This window comes from Piliocolobus tephrosceles, chromosome 2 (genome assembly GCF_002776525.5).
Source record: "Piliocolobus tephrosceles isolate RC106 chromosome 2, ASM277652v3, whole genome shotgun sequence".
NCBI lineage: Eukaryota > Metazoa > Chordata > Mammalia > Primates > Cercopithecidae > Piliocolobus > Piliocolobus tephrosceles.
The window spans coordinates 88,743,084-88,763,277 of record NC_045435.1 but is presented as its reverse complement, the minus strand read 5'-3'; the positions used below and the strand labels follow the sequence as shown (position 1 = coordinate 88,763,277).

Sequence of the window (20,194 nt, the reverse complement as noted above, 5' to 3'; positions counted from 1 at the left end):
CCTCCCACCCCCACTGAGCTTCTGTTACCCCTAGCCTGTGGCTGGGGACTGTAGGTTCACTGCACATTCTGTCTCCCTAGGACTCATCAAGCAGTTCTCGGAGAACATTTATGAGGCCTTCCTGGTGGGGAAGCCCTCGGACTGCACCCTGGCCTCTGCCCAGTGCAACGAGTACAGTGAGGAGGAAGAGCTGGTGAAGGGCGTGCTGATGGCCGGCCTCTACCCCAACCTCATCCAGGTGCTGCCTCTGGGAGGGAGTGGAGTTCACCGGGTCCCAGCCTCCTTCCCTGTCTGCAGCTCCTTGCTCAGCCCCACCCATCTTTTCCTCCATCCCTGCAGGTGAGGCAGGGCAAGGTCACCCGGCAGGGGAAGTTCAAGCCCAACAGCGTCACATATAGGACCAAATCAGGCAACATCCTGCTGCACAAGTCGACCATTAACAGGTGAGGGCATGCAGGCCTGGATGGGGCAGCTGGGATGGTCCAAAAGGGTGGCCTCACCAGCCCTGTGTTCCCTAGGGAGGCCACACGGTTGCGGAGCCGATGGCTGACGTATTTCATGGCGGTCAAGTCCAATGGCAGCGTCTTCGTCCGGGACTCCTCTCAGGTGCACCCGCTAGCTGTGCTGCTCCTGACCGACGGGGACGTGCACATCCGCGGTGGGTGCCTGCAGGCCTCCCGCCCACCCCGCTCTGCAGCTGCTCCTCTGGGGCCTGGCCTCACCACAGCTTACCACCATCTTTTCCGTTCCCTCAGATGACGGGCGCCGGGCCACCATCTCACTGAGCGACAGTGACCTGCTGCGGCTGGAGGGTGACTCGCGTACCGTGCGGCTGCTGAGGGAGCTGCGGCGGGCCCTGGGCCGCATGGTGGAGCGGAGCCTGCGCAGCGAGCTGGCTGCACTTCCCCCCAGCGTGCAGGAGGAGCACGGGCAGCTGCTTGCGCTACTGGCAGAGCTGCTGCGAGGACCCTGTGGCAGCTTTGATGTGCGCAAGACAGCTGATGACTGAGCCCTGCTTTTGCTGGGGCTGTGTACAGAGTGCAAATGTTTATTTAAAATAAAGTTCTATTTATCCCTTGTGACCACTGCTGTCCACTAGGGGCTCCTCTCTCAGGGCCTCCATACGCTGGGCCATGGTTCCCCAAAGAGGAAGAAGGAAGTTGTTAGAGAAGAGAGATGCTTATTGCTGGGGGACAGGGACTGGCTGTGGCCCCAAGTCTTGAGAGAGAGAGAGAAAGGGGTTAGGACCTCCTCCCTCCGCCAAGAGCAGGAAGCAGCCGTGCTGTTAACCAGCCCAGTCCGCTGGCACAGCTGCTCCTCTGGGTACCCACCACAGGAAGCCTGTCACAACTGTCACTGTCCTTGTAGTTTTGGACAGTAAGTGTCGAGTAGCCCTTTACCAGGCAGACTGGGGGAGAGTTCCGCAGGTAGCCAAGGCCCAGGGCTGTGCGGCACAGTGGTCCTTCCTGTATCCACATCCACAAGTTCGTAGCCGAGGGGCTGAATGCTGAGGTGATGGAGATCATGTGCACACTGCATTTCAGTCCCTTGATGCAAGGGCACGGTGAGCTGAGGGCAGGAGGATCAGGGAGGGAGATGCAAACCGAGACACAGAAGCATGGAGCCTGTGTGATGGGACATCAGGCAGCTTTATTTACTCTTAAAACTGTTACAACAGAATCACAGACTGACACAGGTAATGGCTGAGCCATAAGCAAATCGGGAAGTACAGAAATGTCCCACCCCAAGTGGCTGCGGAGTACACATCACACAGGGCCTCTGGTCCTGGCCTTCTCAGGTGCTCTGGTGTGCAGGATCCTTCGAGGGAACTCTGACCACTCCTATTGTCTTACCTAGAAAGCATGCCACTTGGGCCTCCCCCCCAACCCTCGGCCAAAGGAACGAAAGGACCTGGAACCTGTCGTCAACCTCAGCATCCTCATGACCCCGGGACAGACGCAGCAGAGGCAGCAGGTACTCTGGGCCTGTGCTGTTGCCCCTGTGGTGTCTCCTGACTACCCAACCCTCACTGTTTCCTGGAAGTGTTCTGCACATGGTCTCTGTGGAGGAAAGCTGGTCCCCCTGGCCCAGGCAGCACTTCCTCCGTGAGACCCTGCAGTTTCCTGGTGTGTGCCTGGGGAGCTAGGGACATGGTGCCAAACCTCCATAAGGCACTGCTACCTCAGAAAGGGGGAGGACCTGTCAGGCCCAGGACTGCCTCCCTGCACATGGACATCAAATCTAAACCTAAGTCAAGACCCCTACCTTCTCCAGCTCCAAGGGATGCCAGGACCAGAGAAGGGCAGAGGTCACGAGGGGCCTCAGGAGGCCAAGTCTGGGGCAGCCTCAGAGGCAAATCTACACTGTAGCCAGTCCCCTCCAGAGAAGCCCTTGGAATCTTCCAGGCCATTTCACTACAAACTTATGTTTGAATCCTTTATTAGAAACCATGCAAACTTTAATACAAAAAATACAAGTGCAATAAGAATCTTTGTGTCAATACAGTTCCCAGGATTTCTCCTCACTGCAGCCATCCCAAGGCCTAGCTGGGATGCCCTCTGTGGGCCTCGCCTCTCCTCCCTCCCCTCTCCAGTCAGGGCATAAGGGAAGCAGATGGCCTTAGTCTCATGCCTTTTATTTTTAAATTTCCAGACCTGATTTCCCACTATCCGCATGAGGCTCCCCTGGACATGAGGGCTTGCATGTCCTAGGGTGCGGGTGCCGGCCTGAAGGAATTCCATCTCCTGGCCCTTTCTTGTTCTCCAGCCCTGGCTTTGTATCCTAGGGCTGACCACCAGATCCCAGGGAAGGGGAAAGAGATGCCAAAACCAGCCTCTTGGTTAGAAAAGAAAAGCAGCATACACACAAAATGGCAAAACCAACCAGTGCGCGCTCCAAGAGCCCCTTGTGTGCCTGACCGGCTCACCAGCCACAGCCTCTGCACCCCTCTTCCCTGCTGCACCGCCTCCAGGGCCCTAAGCTGCCCACATCCTCCAGCGGGGTGGCGTAAGGATCTCTCCGCCCTGTTCCCTCTAACACTTACTGAGGACTTTCATATAGACATGGCTTCAACCTGCAGAACTATTTCGCCAGTTTTTAGGTTATTAGAAAAAAAATAAAAAGACAAAACAAGAAAAATGTGACAGCAGCTAGGCGGGTATGTTAAGCATGGGGACAGGCAGCACTGACCCCCAACTTGGGCCAGGGCAGCAAGAAGGGCCCGACACCACCTGCATGGGGGGGGGGCCGCATTTGTGGCGCCAAAGGGAGAGGCAGTGGCTTAAGCGCCACAGTCAGCATCCTGTCACCACTCAAAATCCGCCTCCCCTCTTCCCTCCAGGTAGATCCAGGAAGGAGGGAGGGCATGTCAGTTTCTTTTGGGTTTGGACCAAAGAACCAAACAAAGATGAGGGTGGAATCTAGTTCTCCTCTCCTAGATACCAACTTAGCCTCAGCCACCCCAACCCCCTCCCAACCTCCTCCACGGAGCAGTGGCGCAGTGATGGGGCAAGACAAAGCAGGGAGCTGGGCCTGGGCTGGAGCGTGAGAGGAGGTGTGGGGTGGGGCTGCTGCTGCAAAGCAGGAGGGAAGGCGAGCCTAGCGGGCTGCCCGGCGCCCAAGCGCTCACTGGTCTAGTGGACAGTCCGGGAAAGGGGGCCAAGGACCCGGGAGCCCGAGTTGGGGCCGCCAGGGAAATGTGGGGGACGGGAGACAATGTCGGCCCCATGGTCGGTGCGGGCCCTGGCGTTTGCCCGGAACGTCAGCCTGTAGGTCTCAATCTGCAGTGACATGGGAGGAGGGAAGGGAGAGGGGAACAGGGGAGACAAGAGGGGAACACGGGGGAGACGGAAGACGAGACCAGAATGTCATCATTAGATGCCTGGAAAATAAAAGGTTACTTCGTTAAAATTTAGGCCACACACTAGTCAAAAACAAAGGAGTTTCAATTTGCGGCCAGTGGCAGGGCCCCTGGCTGGCCCTTAGGCCGAGCCCAGCCACTTACTTGTCTCCTGGATCTGGCTGTCCAAGGTCTGGGCCTCCCTTTGGTCACCACCCCCTGACAGGGTGGGGTGGCCATTGAGGCCACTGGCTGAAGTGGGGGCGCCAGCTTCAGGCGCTGCCTCAGAGATGGCCGGCTCCTCCCCAGCAGGGGGGCCCGGACACAGAGGAGCCTCGCTGCCACCGCCCTCAGTCTACAATGAAACAGTGGGGGAGACAGTGCAGGGTCAGTCGGGAGGGGAGTGGGATGGGTTGATGGTGGTGGGTTTCACACACAGCCCCCACCTGTGCTGTCCCGGCACCCACTGGCTCAAGGCACAGTCACTTGGAGAATCCCAGGCAGGTGCCCTGGCCCCACCCACCCCACCTCACCTGGGAGACCGACTCCCGAGGGTCAGGAGCAGCTGGGCTAGTGACACTCTCAGAGCCCCTCTGTGGCATGTGAGGCTCTAATGAAGCCTCTCTGAGGGAGCGGTGCCAGGCCTCAGGCTGGTACCAAATAAGTAGCCATGACAACAGTAAGCAACAAGCCTGAAGGGGAGCCCCCCAAAGGGTGCAGCCCACCCTCCCAAACCCTCCCTGGACCCAGGCCACCCCCTGCACACAGAGTGGGGTCCTCAGTAGCTCCCGGGCAGCCCTGCCTGTACATCTGTCTGGTCAGGAACACAGGCACTGAGGCTTTGTCTGTGCTGGGCACCATTCTGGGACCAGGAGTCCACGGGAGGCAGAAAGAAGGTGTCCAAGGAGGTGTAACCCAGGGAGACTGTGGAGGCCCGGAGGGCTTCATAGGAGAAGGACATCTGGGGGACATGGAACACTCAGTGTGAGGAAGGCAGAGAAGAGAGAACAGCTGTGAGAGGTCACTGGGGAGCTGGAAAGCCTGTGTCGCCAAATACCCAAAAAGTGACAAGGCAGAAGTGGTTTCTAATTGGCATAGTGAGAGAAATAGGCCTCAATTAAAAACCCTAATTCCAGAACTAATAGAGAAAGGGAGATAATATGAATAAGGAAAAGCACACAAGGCTTGGGGTCAGAAAAGCCCAGATGTGAATCCGGGTCTGCACTCGCTCACTGTGTCCTTGGACGAGAGACTAAGGCCAAGTGAACGCCCCACGGAGACGGGCGCGAGAACGGCCTCCTCACAAGGCGTGGGGGCACACACTGAGAGCCTGTGGCAGCAAGGACCCCTAGATGTTCCCGGAAGCTTATCAAGGCTTCAGTCAGAGCATCAGGAGAGGATGGCACAGGGGACAGACTGGGCAGTGGCTGGCACTGGGGAGCAGAGGTGGAAGGGAAGGCCCAGGGCAGCGGCTCCCGGCCCCTCTCCCCTGCGCACCTGAACCCCAGCAGCAGCAGCCTTCCTCGTGCTCGGGGCCTGCAAGATGCCCCTCATGGGCCCCCCACCCGCCGATGACACGGAACAAAGGACAGACAGCATCTTGGCACACAAAAGGTCTCACAGTACTGTGGAAGGAGGAAGGGAGGAAAGAGGAGAGAGGGAAGGGAGAAGAGGCCCAGCCAGTCGCCAGGATGTGAAGCTCTGCCACTTGAGCTCTGTCCCAGAGCCCTGCAGAGGCAGGCCCCAGGCAGCCTGCTGTCGCTGGCAGCCAAGAATGTGCTGTCCTGCTCCCAGCTCAGGAGCGGAGCCTGACATGGGGTGGGAACCCACATTCCCCTCTTGTGTGACAGCCGGGGAGAACTGTGTGGTGCAGAACCCCCGCTCGCCTGGTGGTGGTCTGTGTCCTAGCCTGTGGCCTTCTAAAATGGCTGGATGGGCTCAATTAGGAAGGCCATGGCTCTCAGAAGCAAGGCTCTGCCTCCAGCTGACAGGTGAGGGTGGCTGGGCTGGGGCCTCTTCACTTCTGCCTCGGTCGGGACTGATGATACACGATGGGAAAACAGCAATGGTGTGGGTGGAGACATGACTCCTGAAGAGACTGAGGGGCGGTGACAGGTGCCTGCCTGTGAGGACCCTGACCCTAGCTGCATCGTCCCCACCCCTCCCCAGCTGTGCCTCCCCAGTGACCCACTCGCTACCTTCACGGCACCTCCTGCAGGTAGGTGGCCCACATTATCAAGGGATCCCACCTTGGCCTGGGCCTTCTCCTTGAAGTTCAATTTCTGACTTTCAATCTTGACATCTCCTCCACCTGGAACCACAAAGGAATTGGTCACCTAGGGTGGCAGAGGAATATCCCTGCAGGCAAAACCAGGACTGGTGATATGCCCAATCTAGAAATGAGAAAGATGTGACCTGCTTCTGGGTGGCAAACGAAGAACAGTGAACACGTTTGTCTAAAGAGGGCTTCTCTGATCACAGTGAGGCTGAGACAGTCTCTCCGTCCAGCCAGTGGGAATATCCCCAAGAGAAGGAACGCCATCCCTTCTACCACCCCATGCCACAGCCACCGAGCTGCAGGCCAGGCTTGGGCAGGCCTGGGGCTCCGAGCACAGCCTCCGGGACGAAGCCTCTGCTTCTCTACTTGGTATGGGAATGCCTCCCGCTCACTGGGCCATGCAGTGCTTCTCAGGCACAGCCTCACTGAATTCTCATGGATGCCCTGTCATCACGGCCACGGTCCCTGCTTCACAGCCGGTAAAACATGCTGCAAAAGAGAAGGGACTCACCCAGAGTTACCACCAAACTGGTGATTGACAGGGACAGGTTGTGAAAATTGTCTGAGCCCCTAACCGTATCACACTGTAGCAAAAAGAAGGAATGATAAAAAGGAGAGTGGCCCCGAGGCTGTGCGCTGAGAAAGGAAAGACATGGACCAAGGCAGGCCCGCAGGATCTAGTGACCTCAGGCTAGGACGGGGAGGGAAGGTGGTCTGAACTCAAGCCCAGGGTTCAGAGCTCCCTGGCCAGAGTGCGCCCATGAGACCAAGGGGAGGGGTGTGGGATGAGCTGCCGTCAATGAATACCCAGCCCCTCCTGAGCCCAGCAGCGTGGCTGCCCTTGGGCCCCTTCTCCTGTTCTTCCATCTCCTCTCAGCTCACATGGCAGACCTCCATGCACAGCTTCTGGCCAAGGTCTCCCGGTGTCCCATACTGGGAAACCTAGCCCTGGCAAAAACTAGACCCTAAGTGACTCAGTGTCATTAGAGAAGGAAGTATCTCATAGGAGTAGATTTCCCAGATAAAAGCGGAAAAAAATGGTTAAGAATGGAACAGTTTAGATCTTTCTAAATAGAACACATTCTAAACTGGATCACACTCTTCGCTGAGAGGGAAAGGGAGTTTTTTTTTTCTTTTTGGAGACAGAATTTCGCTCTGTTGCTCAGGCTGGAGTGCAGTGCCACACTCTTGGTTCAAGCAAATCTCCACAGGCCTGCACCACCACACCTGGCTAATTTTTGTATTTTTAGTAGCGACAGGGTTTTGCCATGTTGGCCAGGCTGGTCTCAAACTCCTGACCTCAAGTGATCTGCCCGCCTCGGCCTCCCAAAGTGCTGGGATTACAGGCGTGAGAGACGGCGCCCGCCCTGAGGGAAGAGAGTTTTGCCTTCACCTTCCTGGCCTGTGGTGGCTAGCCTTCTGGGATACCTGCTCGGCCAGCCAGTGTGCCTGCTGCTGCAGCAACCCTACCCACAAATCTGCTGTAGACCCAGGAACTGGACACAAGGCTGCAAGGGTACTAGCCAAGGCAAGAGCCCAGCCTCTGCACAGTGACTTCCACAGGGGTGCTCGGCCAGCCATGTTGCTGGAAGGAAACTGCATTAGTGCAAGTTGCTGAACGCCTCCCATTCTCCTGCCAGGGCTAGTGGCTGATGCTTCACTGGTTAGGAGCACCCTTTGCTTCTGAATCTGACAGGTGGGACCTGAACACTGCTCTCTATACAGCTCCTTCAGCAGTAGCTCCTGTAATCCTCATTTAAGACAACCCAGGTTCTCAGCTCAGAGTGCACTGCTTCCCCAGGCCTAGCTCAATAGTGCCACGCACACAGTGGGTACTCAAGAGAATGCCTGTGTGGATGGCTGTCGTAAGGAACTGATACTCCTCCACTGAGAGGTTAGCACCTGAACTCCCGCTCCCTGACAGAACGAGGACTGTGTCGTGTCCACCGCTGTGTCCTGGGTAGTCTTCATGGGATGCTAAAGGCACAGAGATGAAACCCTTGCCAGCGAGCAGGCTGCCCAGCTGGCCCATGGCAGGACTACATACCCTGGGAGTCCCAGTGGGCAAGGGAGGCGCCACTCACCAGGCTTGTGCTTGATGTTAGCTTTAGACCCACACTTGGAGGAGACCTTGGAGATATCCACTTTCTTGTTCTGAATCTGAACCTGAGGAGGAGGACACAGAAGACTCATTCAGAGAGAGGGTATATTATCAGAGCCAACCCCATGCTGCCTTTTAAATCTTCTCCATGTCCAGGGTTTCTCACTCCCTCCGTAAGCTGCTGTCTCAGTCTGTTCAAAGACAGGGTCATCTCCCTAAATACTGACAAGAGCCCTTGACCCACCCTGGCCCTGCTCTTCACTTCTTTTCCTTTTTTGTTTTAGATGGAGTCTCGCTCTGTTGCCCAGGCTGGAGTACAGTGGTACAATCTCAGCTTGCTGTAACCTCTGCCTCCTGGGGTCAAGCAATTCTCCTGCCTCAGCCTCCCCAGTAGCTGGAATTACGGGCGTTCACCAACACACCTGGCTAATGTTTTGTATTTTTAGTAGAGACAGGGTTTCACCACGTTGGCCAGGCTGGTCTTGAACTCCTGACCTCAGGGGATCCACCCACCTCGGCTTCCCAGAGTGCTGGGATTACAGGCGTGAGCCACCGTGTCTGGCCTTCACTTTTTTTTTTGAGACGGAGTTTCACTCTTGTTGCCCAGGCTGACACGATCTTGGCTCACCCAAGCCCCCATCTCCTGGGTTCAAGTGATTCTCCTGCCTCAGCCTCTGGAATAGCTGGGATTACAGGCATGCACCACCACGCCCGGCTAATTTTGTATTTTTAGTAGAGATGGGGTTTCTCCATGTTGGTCAGGCCTGACCTCAGGTGATTCGCCTGCCTCAGGCTCCCAAAGTGCTGGAATTACAGGCGTGGGCCACTGTGCCCGGCCACCAGCCTTCACTTCTAACCCCACCTCCAGCCAGACCAAACCACCATTTCCACACCCCACAGGCCTTTCTGTGCAGACCCTGACCATGCATGCTCCAGACAGCTCTTCTGTCATTTCACCAGGTCCAAACACCAGCATCAAGGCTCCAATGAAATATCCCCTTTGTTCCATCTCAAAACCTTACCCATCAACTCCTCGCCCAGAGAAACCTGGAATAACATATTTACTTCCAGTCCTTTTCAATGCATTTTCCCCTTGGCGGCGGAGGGGGTGGTGTGTGTGTGTGTGTGTGTGTGTGTAATCATAGTATTCCTGCTTAAACCATGTTATAACAATTTTCCCAGCCAGGCGCAGTGGCTCACACCTGTAATCCCAGCACTTTGGGAGGCCGAGGCGGGTGGATCACGAGGTCAAGAGATCAAGACCATCCTGGCAAACATGGTGAAATCCCGTCTCTACTAAAAATACAAAAAAAATTAGCCAGGCATGGTGGTGGGTGCCTGTAGTCCCAGTTACTGGGGAGGCTGAGGCAGGAGAATGGCATGAACTCGGGAGGCAGAACTTGCAGTGAGCCGAGATCAGGCCACTGTACTCCAGCCTGGGCAACAGAGTGAGACTCTGCCTCAAAAAAAAAAAAAAGGTGATGCATCTGTTAAGTCTATAGCCATGCATGCCCACTGGGTTGCTGGATGGGGATTCCAGCATTCCTATGAGTGGCCCCGCTATCCTTTGGTAGGAGAGCCTGACTTTCCAACACATCAACTCCAAGCAGTGTTGCACTGTTCTTGTGGGTTTCGCTACAATCTACTAAATGGTAAGCTACGTTCTTGAGCCCTGTTTTCCTTTCTTTGGTGTCAGAAAATATGGTCTTTGCCATGTTCCCAGAGGACAGATATAATGCCACCTGTATTTTTGTACTTGAACCCACAGCCCAAGACCTGGCACAGAATAACGACCCACAATCCCCAGCTTGCCAGAGCCATTCTCAGTCTTGCCTCTAAAACTCGGCTCATGCCTAACCCAAAAAACCCACTGTGTTTTCTTCCCCATCCTTCAATGCCCAGCTCAAAGGGTGCCTTCCATACGGCCCCACATGGCTCTCGCTTCAATCTGTCTCTTTCTCGTATCATCTCTTGAAGGGACACCACCAGGAACTATACCATAATTGCTTCACTTGTTTGATAATTACATACAGAGTAGTTACTACTGTGAAAACACACAGCCTCTACTTTGTCTCATCTTTTCAAAAAGTCTGCAATTTTCCATAGACAGAAAATTGTTTCTTTTCTCCTCAATCTATAGTTCATTATACAGATATTTATAGGTTATCTCCAAAATGGAAGTTAGGATACAGCACAGATACCTCCTCCTAAGTATGTGCTGACAGCAAATGGGAGTCCTGCAGCTACAGAGTTGGTGGTCACACCATTGTAAGTGCTTGATCTGGGTTTAAAACAAGGTATCTTGTTATTTGTTAGGGGAAGAAATGGCCAATTCAAGAAGAGGTGGCCATGAAGGCCTCATCCAAACATCTCCCTATCCTTATCTCTCATAAGAGAGGCCATAGGGAAGGGTACTTTTACCAGCCAAAGATCTGGTAGCTGCTTAAACCAACCTAACATGGGTCTTGAAGCAATGGTGACAAGCTCATCTTAGCTGTAACCACAACAGCACATGCAAGAAGTTAACAGAGTCACTCTCCAAGGCATGGTCCCTCACCAAGATGCAGAGTCACACATTTCTTTCTTGTTTTCTTTTGAGACAGGGTCTCACTCTGCCGCCCAGGATGAAGTGCAGAGGCATGACCTCAGCTCACTGCAGCCTCAACCTCCCAGGCTCAAGTGATCCTCCCAGACTCAAGTCCCTCAAGTGGCTGAGACTACAGGCGCACACCACCATGCCCAGCTAATTTTTGCATTTTTTCGTAGAGATGGGATTTTTAGAGAGACTACAGTCACCGGGCTGGAGTGCAATGGCACGATTTCAATGCACTGCAACCTCCAACTCCTTGGTTCAAGCGATTCTCCTGCCTTAGCCTCCCGAGTAGCTGGGACTATGGCATGCGTCACAAGCCCAGCTTTTTGTATTTTTAGTAGAGCCAGGGTTTCACCATGTTGGCCAGGATGGTCTAGAACTCCTGACCTCGTGATCCACCTGCCTCAGCCTCCCCAAGTGCTGGGATTACAGGTGTGAGCCACCATGCCCGGCCGAGACTCTGTCTTTAAAACAACAACAACAACAACAACAACCCAAAAGTTAGCTGGGCATGCTGGTGCACGCCTGTAATCCTGGCTACTCAGGAGGCCGAGGCAGGGGAATCGATTGAACCTAGGAGGTGGAGGTTGCAGTGAGCCAAGATCACGCCACTGCACTCCAGCCTGGGCCTCGGAGCGAGACTTTGTGTCAAAAATAAATAAATAAATAAATAAAAATAAAGGCCAGTGGCTCACGCCTGTAATCCCAGCACTTTGGGAGGCCGAGGCAAGCGGATCATGAGGTCAGGAGATCGAGACCATCCTGGCTAACACGGTGAAACCCCGTCTCTACTAAAAATATAAAACATTATCTGGCCGTGGTGGCGGGCACCTGTAGTCCCAGCTACTCAGCAGGCTGAGGTGGGAGAATGGCGTGAACTCGGGAGGCGGAGGTTACAGTGAGCCGAGATCGTGCTACTGCACTCCAGCCTGGGTGACAGAGTGAGACTCCGTCTCAAAAAGCAAACAAACAAACAAACAAAAAACCTAGGTAGCCCACACCATGAAACAGATGTAGCTTCTGACATAAGAGTCCTATGTTAGGAATACATCCTAGAGAAATAACTTGAAATGTTAAAGCTATTTATACAAAAATATGATTTAAAATGTGTTACAGCTTCACGCCTCAGCGACAGAGCGAGACTGTGTCTCAAAAAAAAAAAAAAAAAAAAAGAATGGAGTGGAGACTTGTAGAGTAAAAACAATTATAAGATTAACAGAGTTGAAGCCTATATTAATACATACCTTATTGGTGATATTTTAAATATATGGATCAATATATGCATTTTTTTTTTTTTTTTTGAGAGAGAGTCTCGCTCTGTCACCCAGGCTGGAGTGCAGTGGCGCAATCTCGGCTCACTGCAACCTCTGCCTCCCGGATTCAAGTGATTCTTCTGCCTCAGCCTCCTGAGTAGCTGGGACTACAGGCACGTGCCACCACGCCCAGTTAATTTTTTGTATTTTTAGTAGAGATGGGGTTTCACGGTGTTAGCCAGGATGGTCTTAATCTCCTGACCTCATGATCTGCCCACCTTGGCCTCCCAAAGTGCTGGGATTATAAGCGTGAGCCACCGCACCCGGCTATATGCTGAAGTATTAACAAATAAATAATATATATAGGGCTGGCTTCAAAATACTTGGGATAGGCATATATAGATAAACCAAGACTGCTCATGTAGATAGTAAATGAGGTACCCTGTAAAAAAATAGTAAAATGAACAAAAGGTTCAAATGAGCCTTTTGTTCCTTTTACTATTTTTCCTTTCTACTTTCAAACGTGTGTGTTTGAAAATTCCCACAATAAAAAGTTGTTTTTTTTTTTGGTTTTTGTTTTTTGAGATGGAGTTTCGCTCTTGTTGCCCAGGCTGGAGTGCAATGTCACCATCTCAGCTCATTGCAACCTCCGCCTCCGAGGATCAAGTGATTCTCCTGCTTCAACCTCCAGAGTAGCTGGGATTATAGGCATGCACCACCAGGCCTGGCTAATTTTATATTTTTAATAGAGACGGGGTTTCTCCATGTTGGTCAGGCTGGTCTCGAACTCCCAACCTCAGGTGATCCGCCTGCCTTGGCTTCCCAAAGTGCTGGGATTACAGGCGTGAGCCACTGTGCCTGGCCCAGTAAAGTTTTAGAAAGCTTAACTGAGCCTCACTCACTTAATAAGCCCACCACCTCTAGGCCACAGTTCTCCCTCCTTAGGTGGCTGCGTGGAGGAGTCTACAATCTGCTTCCAAACATTTCCCCCACACCACCCTGCCTCCACTGTATGCTTCAGCCTCAGGGAACCATGTGCGGCATCTCCTTCATGGGCTGGCCCAAGTGTCCCCTCCTCGGGGACCGCAGAAGCCACGCTGGCTCTCTGTGGTCCTAGGAGCAATCACGGCATCACACACCTCACTCTGCTTGTGCTTACACAGGCTGCCTGCCGCTCTGTGAGAGCCTGCAGGCACACTCCAGGTAACCAAAACATGCTGTGGAAGTCAGCTGCCAGCAGGTCTCAGCACCCACTACACATGCACAGCCCCTTGCAAGGGTGAAATGGAACCAAAAGAGACACAAAATCTTAACTGGGACCAGCCACAGAAGAAGCCACTATATTGGCGCTGGCTCATCACTCCCCGCTCTCCACTCCGCTGGTGTCCTCCTGGCTCTCATCAAGGGGTATGTCTGTGTGTCTGTCAGGGGCACTTTTGGAGCATTAACTGGGATCCTGTTTTGAGCTTCTCATCCTGGTGGTAACTGCGGTATTTCTTTGTGTATGTGTGTAGGTGGCAAGTGTGTAATGCTGTTCTGTCTGCACAGCAGGTCCTTCCCCCACCCCCTTTTTTTTTCAGGCAGTGTCTCTCTCTGTCACCCAGGCTGAAGTGCGGTGGTACCATCATGGCTCACTGCAGTCTCAACTACCCAGGCTCAAGCAATCCTCCCATCTCAGCCTTCTGAGAAGCTGGAACCACAGGTACATGCCACCTAATGCTGCCAGGCACATGTCTGGCTAATTTAAAATTGCTCTGAAACCCAGGCTGGTTTTGAAGCAATATTCCTGCCTAGGCCTCCCTAGGCCACTACACCTGGCCTTATTTTAAAAGATTGTTTTTGGGACTGGGCACAGTGGCTCTTACTATAATCCCAGCACTTTGGGAGGCCAAGGTGGGTTATCACCTGAGGTCAGGAGTTCGAGACCAGCCTGCCCAACATAGCAAAACCCCGTCTCTACTAAAAATACAAAAATTAGGCCCGGTGTGGTGGCTCATGCCTGTAATCCCAGCACTTTGGGAGGCCAAGGCGGGTGGATCACAAGGTCAGGAGATCGAGACCATCCTGGCTAACACAGTGAAACCCTGTCTTTACTAAAAAATATAAAAAATTAGCCGGGCACTGTGGCGGGCACCTGTAGTCTCAGCTACTCGAGAGGCTGAAGCAGGAGAATAGCGTGAACCCAGGAGGTGGAGCTTGCAGTGAGCTGAGATCACGCCACTGCATTCCAGCCTTGGCGACAGATCGAGATTCTGACATGACATGACATGACATGACATGACATGACATAACATAACATAACATAAATACAATACAATACAATACAAAAATTAGCCGGGCATGGTGGCAGGCGCCTATAATCCCGGCTACTTGGGAGGCTGAGGAAGGAGAATCACTTGAACCTGGGAGGCGAAGGTTGCAGTGAGTCGAGATCACGCCACTGCACTCCAGGCTGGTGACAGAGCCAGACTCTTCTTTGTAGAGACGGGGGTCTCACTATGGTGCCCAGCCTGGGGCCCATCATTTTAAACTGCACATTTCCTTGTGGTGGCTTTAGGGAGGGACTGATGGAGGCTATGGAAGGAAACAAAGCACCTGGGTTCGGCTGTGGCCAGCTGCTGTTTACCCTCATCTTCCCACCAGGAAAGACTGCTCACAGCAGTCTCCTAATGCTCTCTGTTTAAGGAGGCCTCCTAAAGTGAAAAGGCCTTAAAAATACATTCACCCTCAGAAAAAACAAAACAAACAAACCCTACACATGTGAGCTCATGTGTAGGCAGTGTGGAAACATCACAGCAGGTGATACGTTAATGGTGACTATTTTCAGAGCTCTTTTTTTTTTTTTTTTTTTTGAGGTGGAGTCTTGCTCTGTCACCCGGACTGGAGTGCAGTGGCCGGATCTCAGCTCACTGCAAGCTCCGCCTCCCGGGTTTACTCCATTCTCCTGCCTCAGCCTCCCGAGTAGCTGAGACTACAGGCGCCCGCCACCTTGCCCGGCTAGTTTTTTGTATTTTTAGTAGAGACGGGGTTTCACCGTGTTAGCCAGGATGGTCTCGATCTCCTGACCTCGTGATCCGCCCGTCTCGGCCTCCCAAAGTGCTGGGATTACAGGCTTGAGCCACCGCGCCCGGCCTTTCAGAGCTCTTATATGCACCACACAACACACACAAATGCATCTCTACGTCTCACCTACACAAGTGACCCGGTTCCCTCAGAACCCCTGTTCACCTTCTGTTTTAATCCAGGACAAAGCCAGGCTCAGTGGCTGCCTGGGCCCCTCGTGGGCTGGATCTTTGTCACCTCACTTTAGCTGACCCTATTCCAGGTTGACTAATGTCTGGTCAAGCAACTCCACCCGAGTGTAAAGGATGCCATTTCTACCCAGTCCAGGAAGAGGCAGTGGTGAGAAGCTGACCAGGAAGGAGGCGCAGGAAGGAGAGTTGTGTGGGGCAAGAACGAAAGCTCATGGCTGCATTCCTCATGATAGAACTGCTGGGGGTGTCTGTAGGCCATAGGCAGAATGTCATGATCACCAAGGAGGAGGCAGGAGTGTTAACAGAGTCTAAAAATGAAAAGGGTAAGTGGAGCAGGACCTAGTCCAGTTCAGGACAGCAAGGAGAAAGAACCGAATGAACTCAAAAGAAATGGAGGCAAGACAGACTGTCTCACTTGGCCTGGAAGGGAGCGGTGAGGGCAGGCGCTGTGCATGGCAGCTTCTGGTGCCTCTGGTACAACTCCACAGAGTACCACTCGCCTGGGCACTGTCACAGTGACAAGCAGAAAGCACACAGGGTGTTCTTCACACACTCAACGACAGTAAGACTTTGCCCTATCTCTCCCTAGACCAGAACCTTCCTGTGAGCTGGGATCACTTGTGTCCCCAATACCCATCATAGAGCTGGCACACAATGGCAGCAAGACAAAAAGAAGGATGTTTGGGTGGAAGAGGAAAGAAGACAAAAAGATAAGGAGGGAAAGTCTGGGCGCAGTGGCTCATGCCTGTAACACAGCACTTTGGGAGGCCGAGGCAGGCAGATCATGAGGTCAGGAGTTCAAGGCCAGCCTGGCCAGCATGGTGAAACCCCGTCGCTACTAAAAATACAAAAATTAGCTGGGCACGGTGGCGCATGCCTGTAGTCCCAGTTACTCGGGAGGCTGAGGCAGGAGAATCGCTTGACCCTGGTAGGTGGAGGTTGCAGTGAGCCAAGATCACACCACTGCATGCCAGCCTGGGCAACAGTGAGACTCTGTCTCGAAAAACAACAACAACAAAAATGGGAAAGGGGACTAAAAAAGGAGGGGAAGAAAAAGGAGGAAGGGATTAGAAAAGGGAAAAAAAAAAAGGGAGAGCAGAAAGGGAAATGGGAGGGCCGGGCACAGTGGCTCACGCCTGTAATCCCAGAACTTTGGGAGGCTGAAGCGGGTGGATCATGAGGTGGTCAGGAGTTCAAGACCAGCCTGGCCAACATAGTGAAATGCCATCTCTACTAAAAATACAAAAATTATCTGGGCGTGGTGGTGCATACCTATAGTCCCAGCTACTCGGGAGGCTGAGGCAGGAGAATCACTTGAACCCGGGAAGTGGTGGTTGCAGTGAGCCGAGATTGCACCACTGCCTCTAGCTTGGGCAATAGAGTGAGACTTTGTCTCAAAAAAGAAAAAGAGAAGAAGGTAGGGAGAGAAAATAAAGTAGGGGAAAAATCAGAGAGCTGGAGAGCAACAAAGATGAAGAAAAACACGGGGAAGGGATAGGAAGAAAATGTTGATTAATTCTTATTTTATAATAACAAGGATTCAAAGATGAGCTCTGGAAAGATGTAGACATCTGTCTCAGAGCAATTACTCCCACGGTAATTCAAGGGCATGCAGACAAACACACGCAGCCCAGGAATGGACTCCAGATAGGCAACAGGTCTGCTGCTGACCGCTGTGCTCAGACCCAGGCTCTGACATAGCTGGAGAAAAATCCAAAGCCTCACACCCACATGGGTAAAAAGATACTGAGTGGATATCACCATGCTGGTGTTCAGGGGCTCGCCAGAAACACCCTGTCTAACATGGGCGCATGAAGGTCCCCTCAGTTTGCTAGTCTGCTTCTTAGAGAATCCCACAGCTCAGGTCACTGGGATTCTATCTACATGGGCACCTGGCTCTCTCCCCAGTATACCCCACAGTGGGCTATGTCTCAGATGCCAGCTAACCAGAGCTTATACTTACATTACCACCTCCAGGGACATGCTTAATATTGTCCTTGGAACCACACTTGGACTGAATATGGCTGTAGCTCACTTTTTTGGAGACTATCTGGACCTGGAGTGTTAGAAAACAGAAAAAACAACACAAAGGGAGAGGACTGGTTAGAATTGACACAGGGAAGGCAGTGAGTCCACACGTGATCACAATGACCAACAAAAAGTGTTGTTAAACCTCCACCCCCATCTTCTACGAATAGATGTGGAAAAGCACAGGAAAAGAAATGTGAAAGAGCAAGAAGGGGAGTGAAAAACGTGAACAGACAATACAACGACAGGAGCAGAGCTGCGCAGGCGGGGCATGTTGGTCATCACCGCTCCTTGGGGGTGGGGCTGTGGTTCACAAGGCCCAGGCAGCAGCCCAGCCTGATGCCCCACCAGGCACAGCCCTACCTCCTTGCCCTGCTCCCTCCTCAAGAGCTGGGCACAGTGTCCTTGGCTCTTCTCTGCAAGAGTCTTATCATGTGGACCTGTTCTCACCCAAAGAGGGTGCTTCCCTTAAATCTGGGTCCTGGAATGGCTGCAGCCAGACCCACTCTCAGAAGCAAAGGCTGCTCTGAGAAGCACTGGGCAGCTGGCAACAAGGGCAGAGATGATACTAACAGGAAGGAGGGGACAGTGCTCAGATGTGAATACAAATAGATACAGAATCTCCACTACCAGGGGAGCGGCTGCAGCCTCCACACTTAGCCCATTTGTCTCAGGGCTCGAGAAGGCATAGTATTTTTGACTCAAGGGTAAAATACCTTCTTGAATCCTCCATATGCCTAATCCTCTGCCCTGTGAGATGCCCATGTGGAAAGAACAGCCTCTCAGTAGGGGAGCAATGACGCCCAATCCTGGGGGCACAACCACACCTTATAGTACGGGAATGGCTTTCCTAGAACTGAGAAACACCAAGGCCCTGACTCTAAGACTCTGGAACAAAGAATCCCAGGACCTTCTCAAGAAGGAATAGTTGCCAACTTCCTTTCTTTGCAAATGATGCAGGCCCCAGGCTGAAGAGTTCTCCACAGAGTACAGAAATCCTGAGAAACTCCAACCCATATACCTCATTGTACCCACTCATTTCTAGCCTTTTTCACAACTTTGATGGTAAACAAGTGGTTAGCAAACTACTTAATGAGCCTTGGTCTGAACCTAGGACCTCTAGTAGTCACCTAGAAGCCACAGTGCAGCTTTCTTCACTCAGCCCTAGGCTGAGACTTCCCATGCTGGTCCCTAAGGGCTGGAGTGCGGGCTTCTCTGGCAGAGGCACACCTACCTGCTACAGCTAAGGAAGGTGTTGCAAGCACTCAGGAGGGGCCTGGTTTCCAGGTTTCCAGAAGCAAGGGGAAAGAACCTGTGGTTTCAGCTTACCTCTGCCCTCTAGTTGATGCTGCATGCCTATACTAAGTGGGTTTCCACTGGGAATGAGCATCCTAACTTTCAGTTAAGAGGTGACCCGGGGAACCAGGACAAATGAAGTTATCTCCATACCCAGCAGCGTTATGAGAGGGATCTTTTAGTTTAAGGTAAAGCACAGGGGCTCCAGGGTTCCAGGTGGTAGAAATTACCCCTGCCATGTCTTCCTGATAACGAATGTAGGTGCACTGTATTTGCATCCATACCAGATAGGTTTCACATCAAGGTCAGTGTGAAGGAAATGAACGAAAGTCTTTGGATCCATTTTATCCAGCCAAAAATTATATATATATATATATATTCTCCAAAGCGCTAATGGGCTCCCAACTCCATTAACTTTCAAGGTTAATACAAAAAATTTTCTGATGGCTGAGTCATCAAGCACAGAGAAGGGAATATGGGGGAGAAGAAGTAGAAACTAGTTAAGGAAAGGGAAAAAGTGCAAGAGAGGGCAAGTGGCTCAGGCTGGAAGAAGTATTTTACCATCTTCACCTTCCAGAGGTGGGTCTAAATAAAACTCACTTTCCCCGCAGGTTGTTTCTGTGCACTTGCAATTGGGCCGGTTGTTTTAGTGACTGCATTAGATTCAGGCTTTCGGGTTGTAGCAGCTGCCTCTGTTTTTTTCTCTACTTTGGCCTGGATGGAGATAAAGGGAGGGCAAATTTCAAACCAAGAGGGTAAGAGCTCAAATGCCAAGAAGGGAAGAAGGCTGAAGGGGACTCAAATCCAGGTCAGGCCACCAGGCAAAAGCAGGTGGCCTTTGGTCCTAGGCAAAACCACACATTTCCCAGGGTAGACCAAGTCACAGATCCTTGAGTAGAGGGACACAAAAAAAGGAGCTGCAGGCCACAGTCTCGAGACACGAGGAACAGGTCAAGACACTATGTAATGGAGAAAAGGCACAAAGGAAGGCTAAGACAACCAAATTAGTGATTCTGAGAGTGTGCTGGGGCATGATTTTCCAATTACGATACCCCCCACCCCATGCCAAATGTTCTGATATGCCCCAAGCAGTTGCCACGGCCAGAGAAGTCAATACTGATAGAAAGTGTCACATTCTTTAGGTATATTGGAGCGGAAAACAATTCACTAGATCAAGTCACTCAACTCCCCACCCAAGACCTCCTGTCACTTTCACACCATGAAACCATAAGGGCAAAGACAGGGGGAGGCAGGCCATCAGCAGCACAGCCCAGAGGCCTGCTGGGCACACCAGAGCCACTGTCGCTACCACACGCAACTCTCAGGCTCTTCTCTAGACTGATCTCAGCTTGCCATCAGTGTCTTCCAACACCACCAGGATTCCACCTCATTTTTGACCCTCCTGAATATCTTAACAGCTCCAGATTAAGCAAGTTAAGTATTCTGCCCTGGATGGTGGTGGTGGTGGTGTAGAGCTAGTGAATAACCTAGGAGATGAGATGGTCACTACTTCAGGGACCCGAATATTCTTTTTTTTTTTTTTTTTTTTTTTT

At 52.4% G+C, this 20,194-nt stretch overlaps 2 protein-coding genes across 22 annotated transcripts in view; one reads left to right on the top strand and one right to left on the bottom strand.

Moving 5' to 3' along the window:
- Nucleotides 1-1,082, top strand: part of DHX30 (DExH-box helicase 30) — a 51,600-nt gene extending 50,518 nt beyond the window's left edge. For all 4 annotated transcript variants that reach the window (XM_026454857.1, XM_026454856.2, XM_026454855.1 and 1 more), the window contains 4 exons: nucleotides 81-238; nucleotides 340-443; nucleotides 519-658; nucleotides 756-1,082. In XM_026454857.1, the coding sequence (XP_026310642.1) occupies nucleotides 81-238; nucleotides 340-443; nucleotides 519-658; nucleotides 756-1,009 (656 nt within the window). In that variant the 3' untranslated portion in view covers nucleotides 1,010-1,082. The remainder of the gene's footprint in view (nucleotides 1-80; nucleotides 239-339; nucleotides 444-518; nucleotides 659-755) is intronic.
- Nucleotides 1,083-1,630: 548 nt separating this feature from the next.
- The window catches only part of MAP4 (microtubule associated protein 4), a 229,344-nt gene continuing 210,780 nt past the window's right edge, over nucleotides 1,631-20,194 (bottom strand). For 10 of the 18 annotated variants that reach the window (XM_023231591.1, XM_023231587.1, XM_023231589.1 and 7 more), the window contains 6 exons: nucleotides 19,242-19,355; nucleotides 17,281-17,373; nucleotides 8,201-8,282; nucleotides 6,037-6,149; nucleotides 4,004-4,193; nucleotides 1,631-3,880 (listed from right to left, as the gene is read on the bottom strand). In XM_023231591.1, the coding sequence (XP_023087359.1) occupies nucleotides 3,873-3,880; nucleotides 4,004-4,193; nucleotides 6,037-6,149; nucleotides 8,201-8,282; nucleotides 17,281-17,373; nucleotides 19,242-19,355 (600 nt within the window). In that variant the 3' untranslated portion in view covers nucleotides 1,631-3,872. The remainder of the gene's footprint in view (nucleotides 3,881-4,003; nucleotides 4,194-6,036; nucleotides 6,150-8,200; nucleotides 8,283-17,280; nucleotides 17,374-19,241; nucleotides 19,356-20,194) is intronic. The other 8 variants (XM_023231597.1, XM_023231600.1, XM_023231606.1 and 5 more) reach the window with 4 other exon arrangements.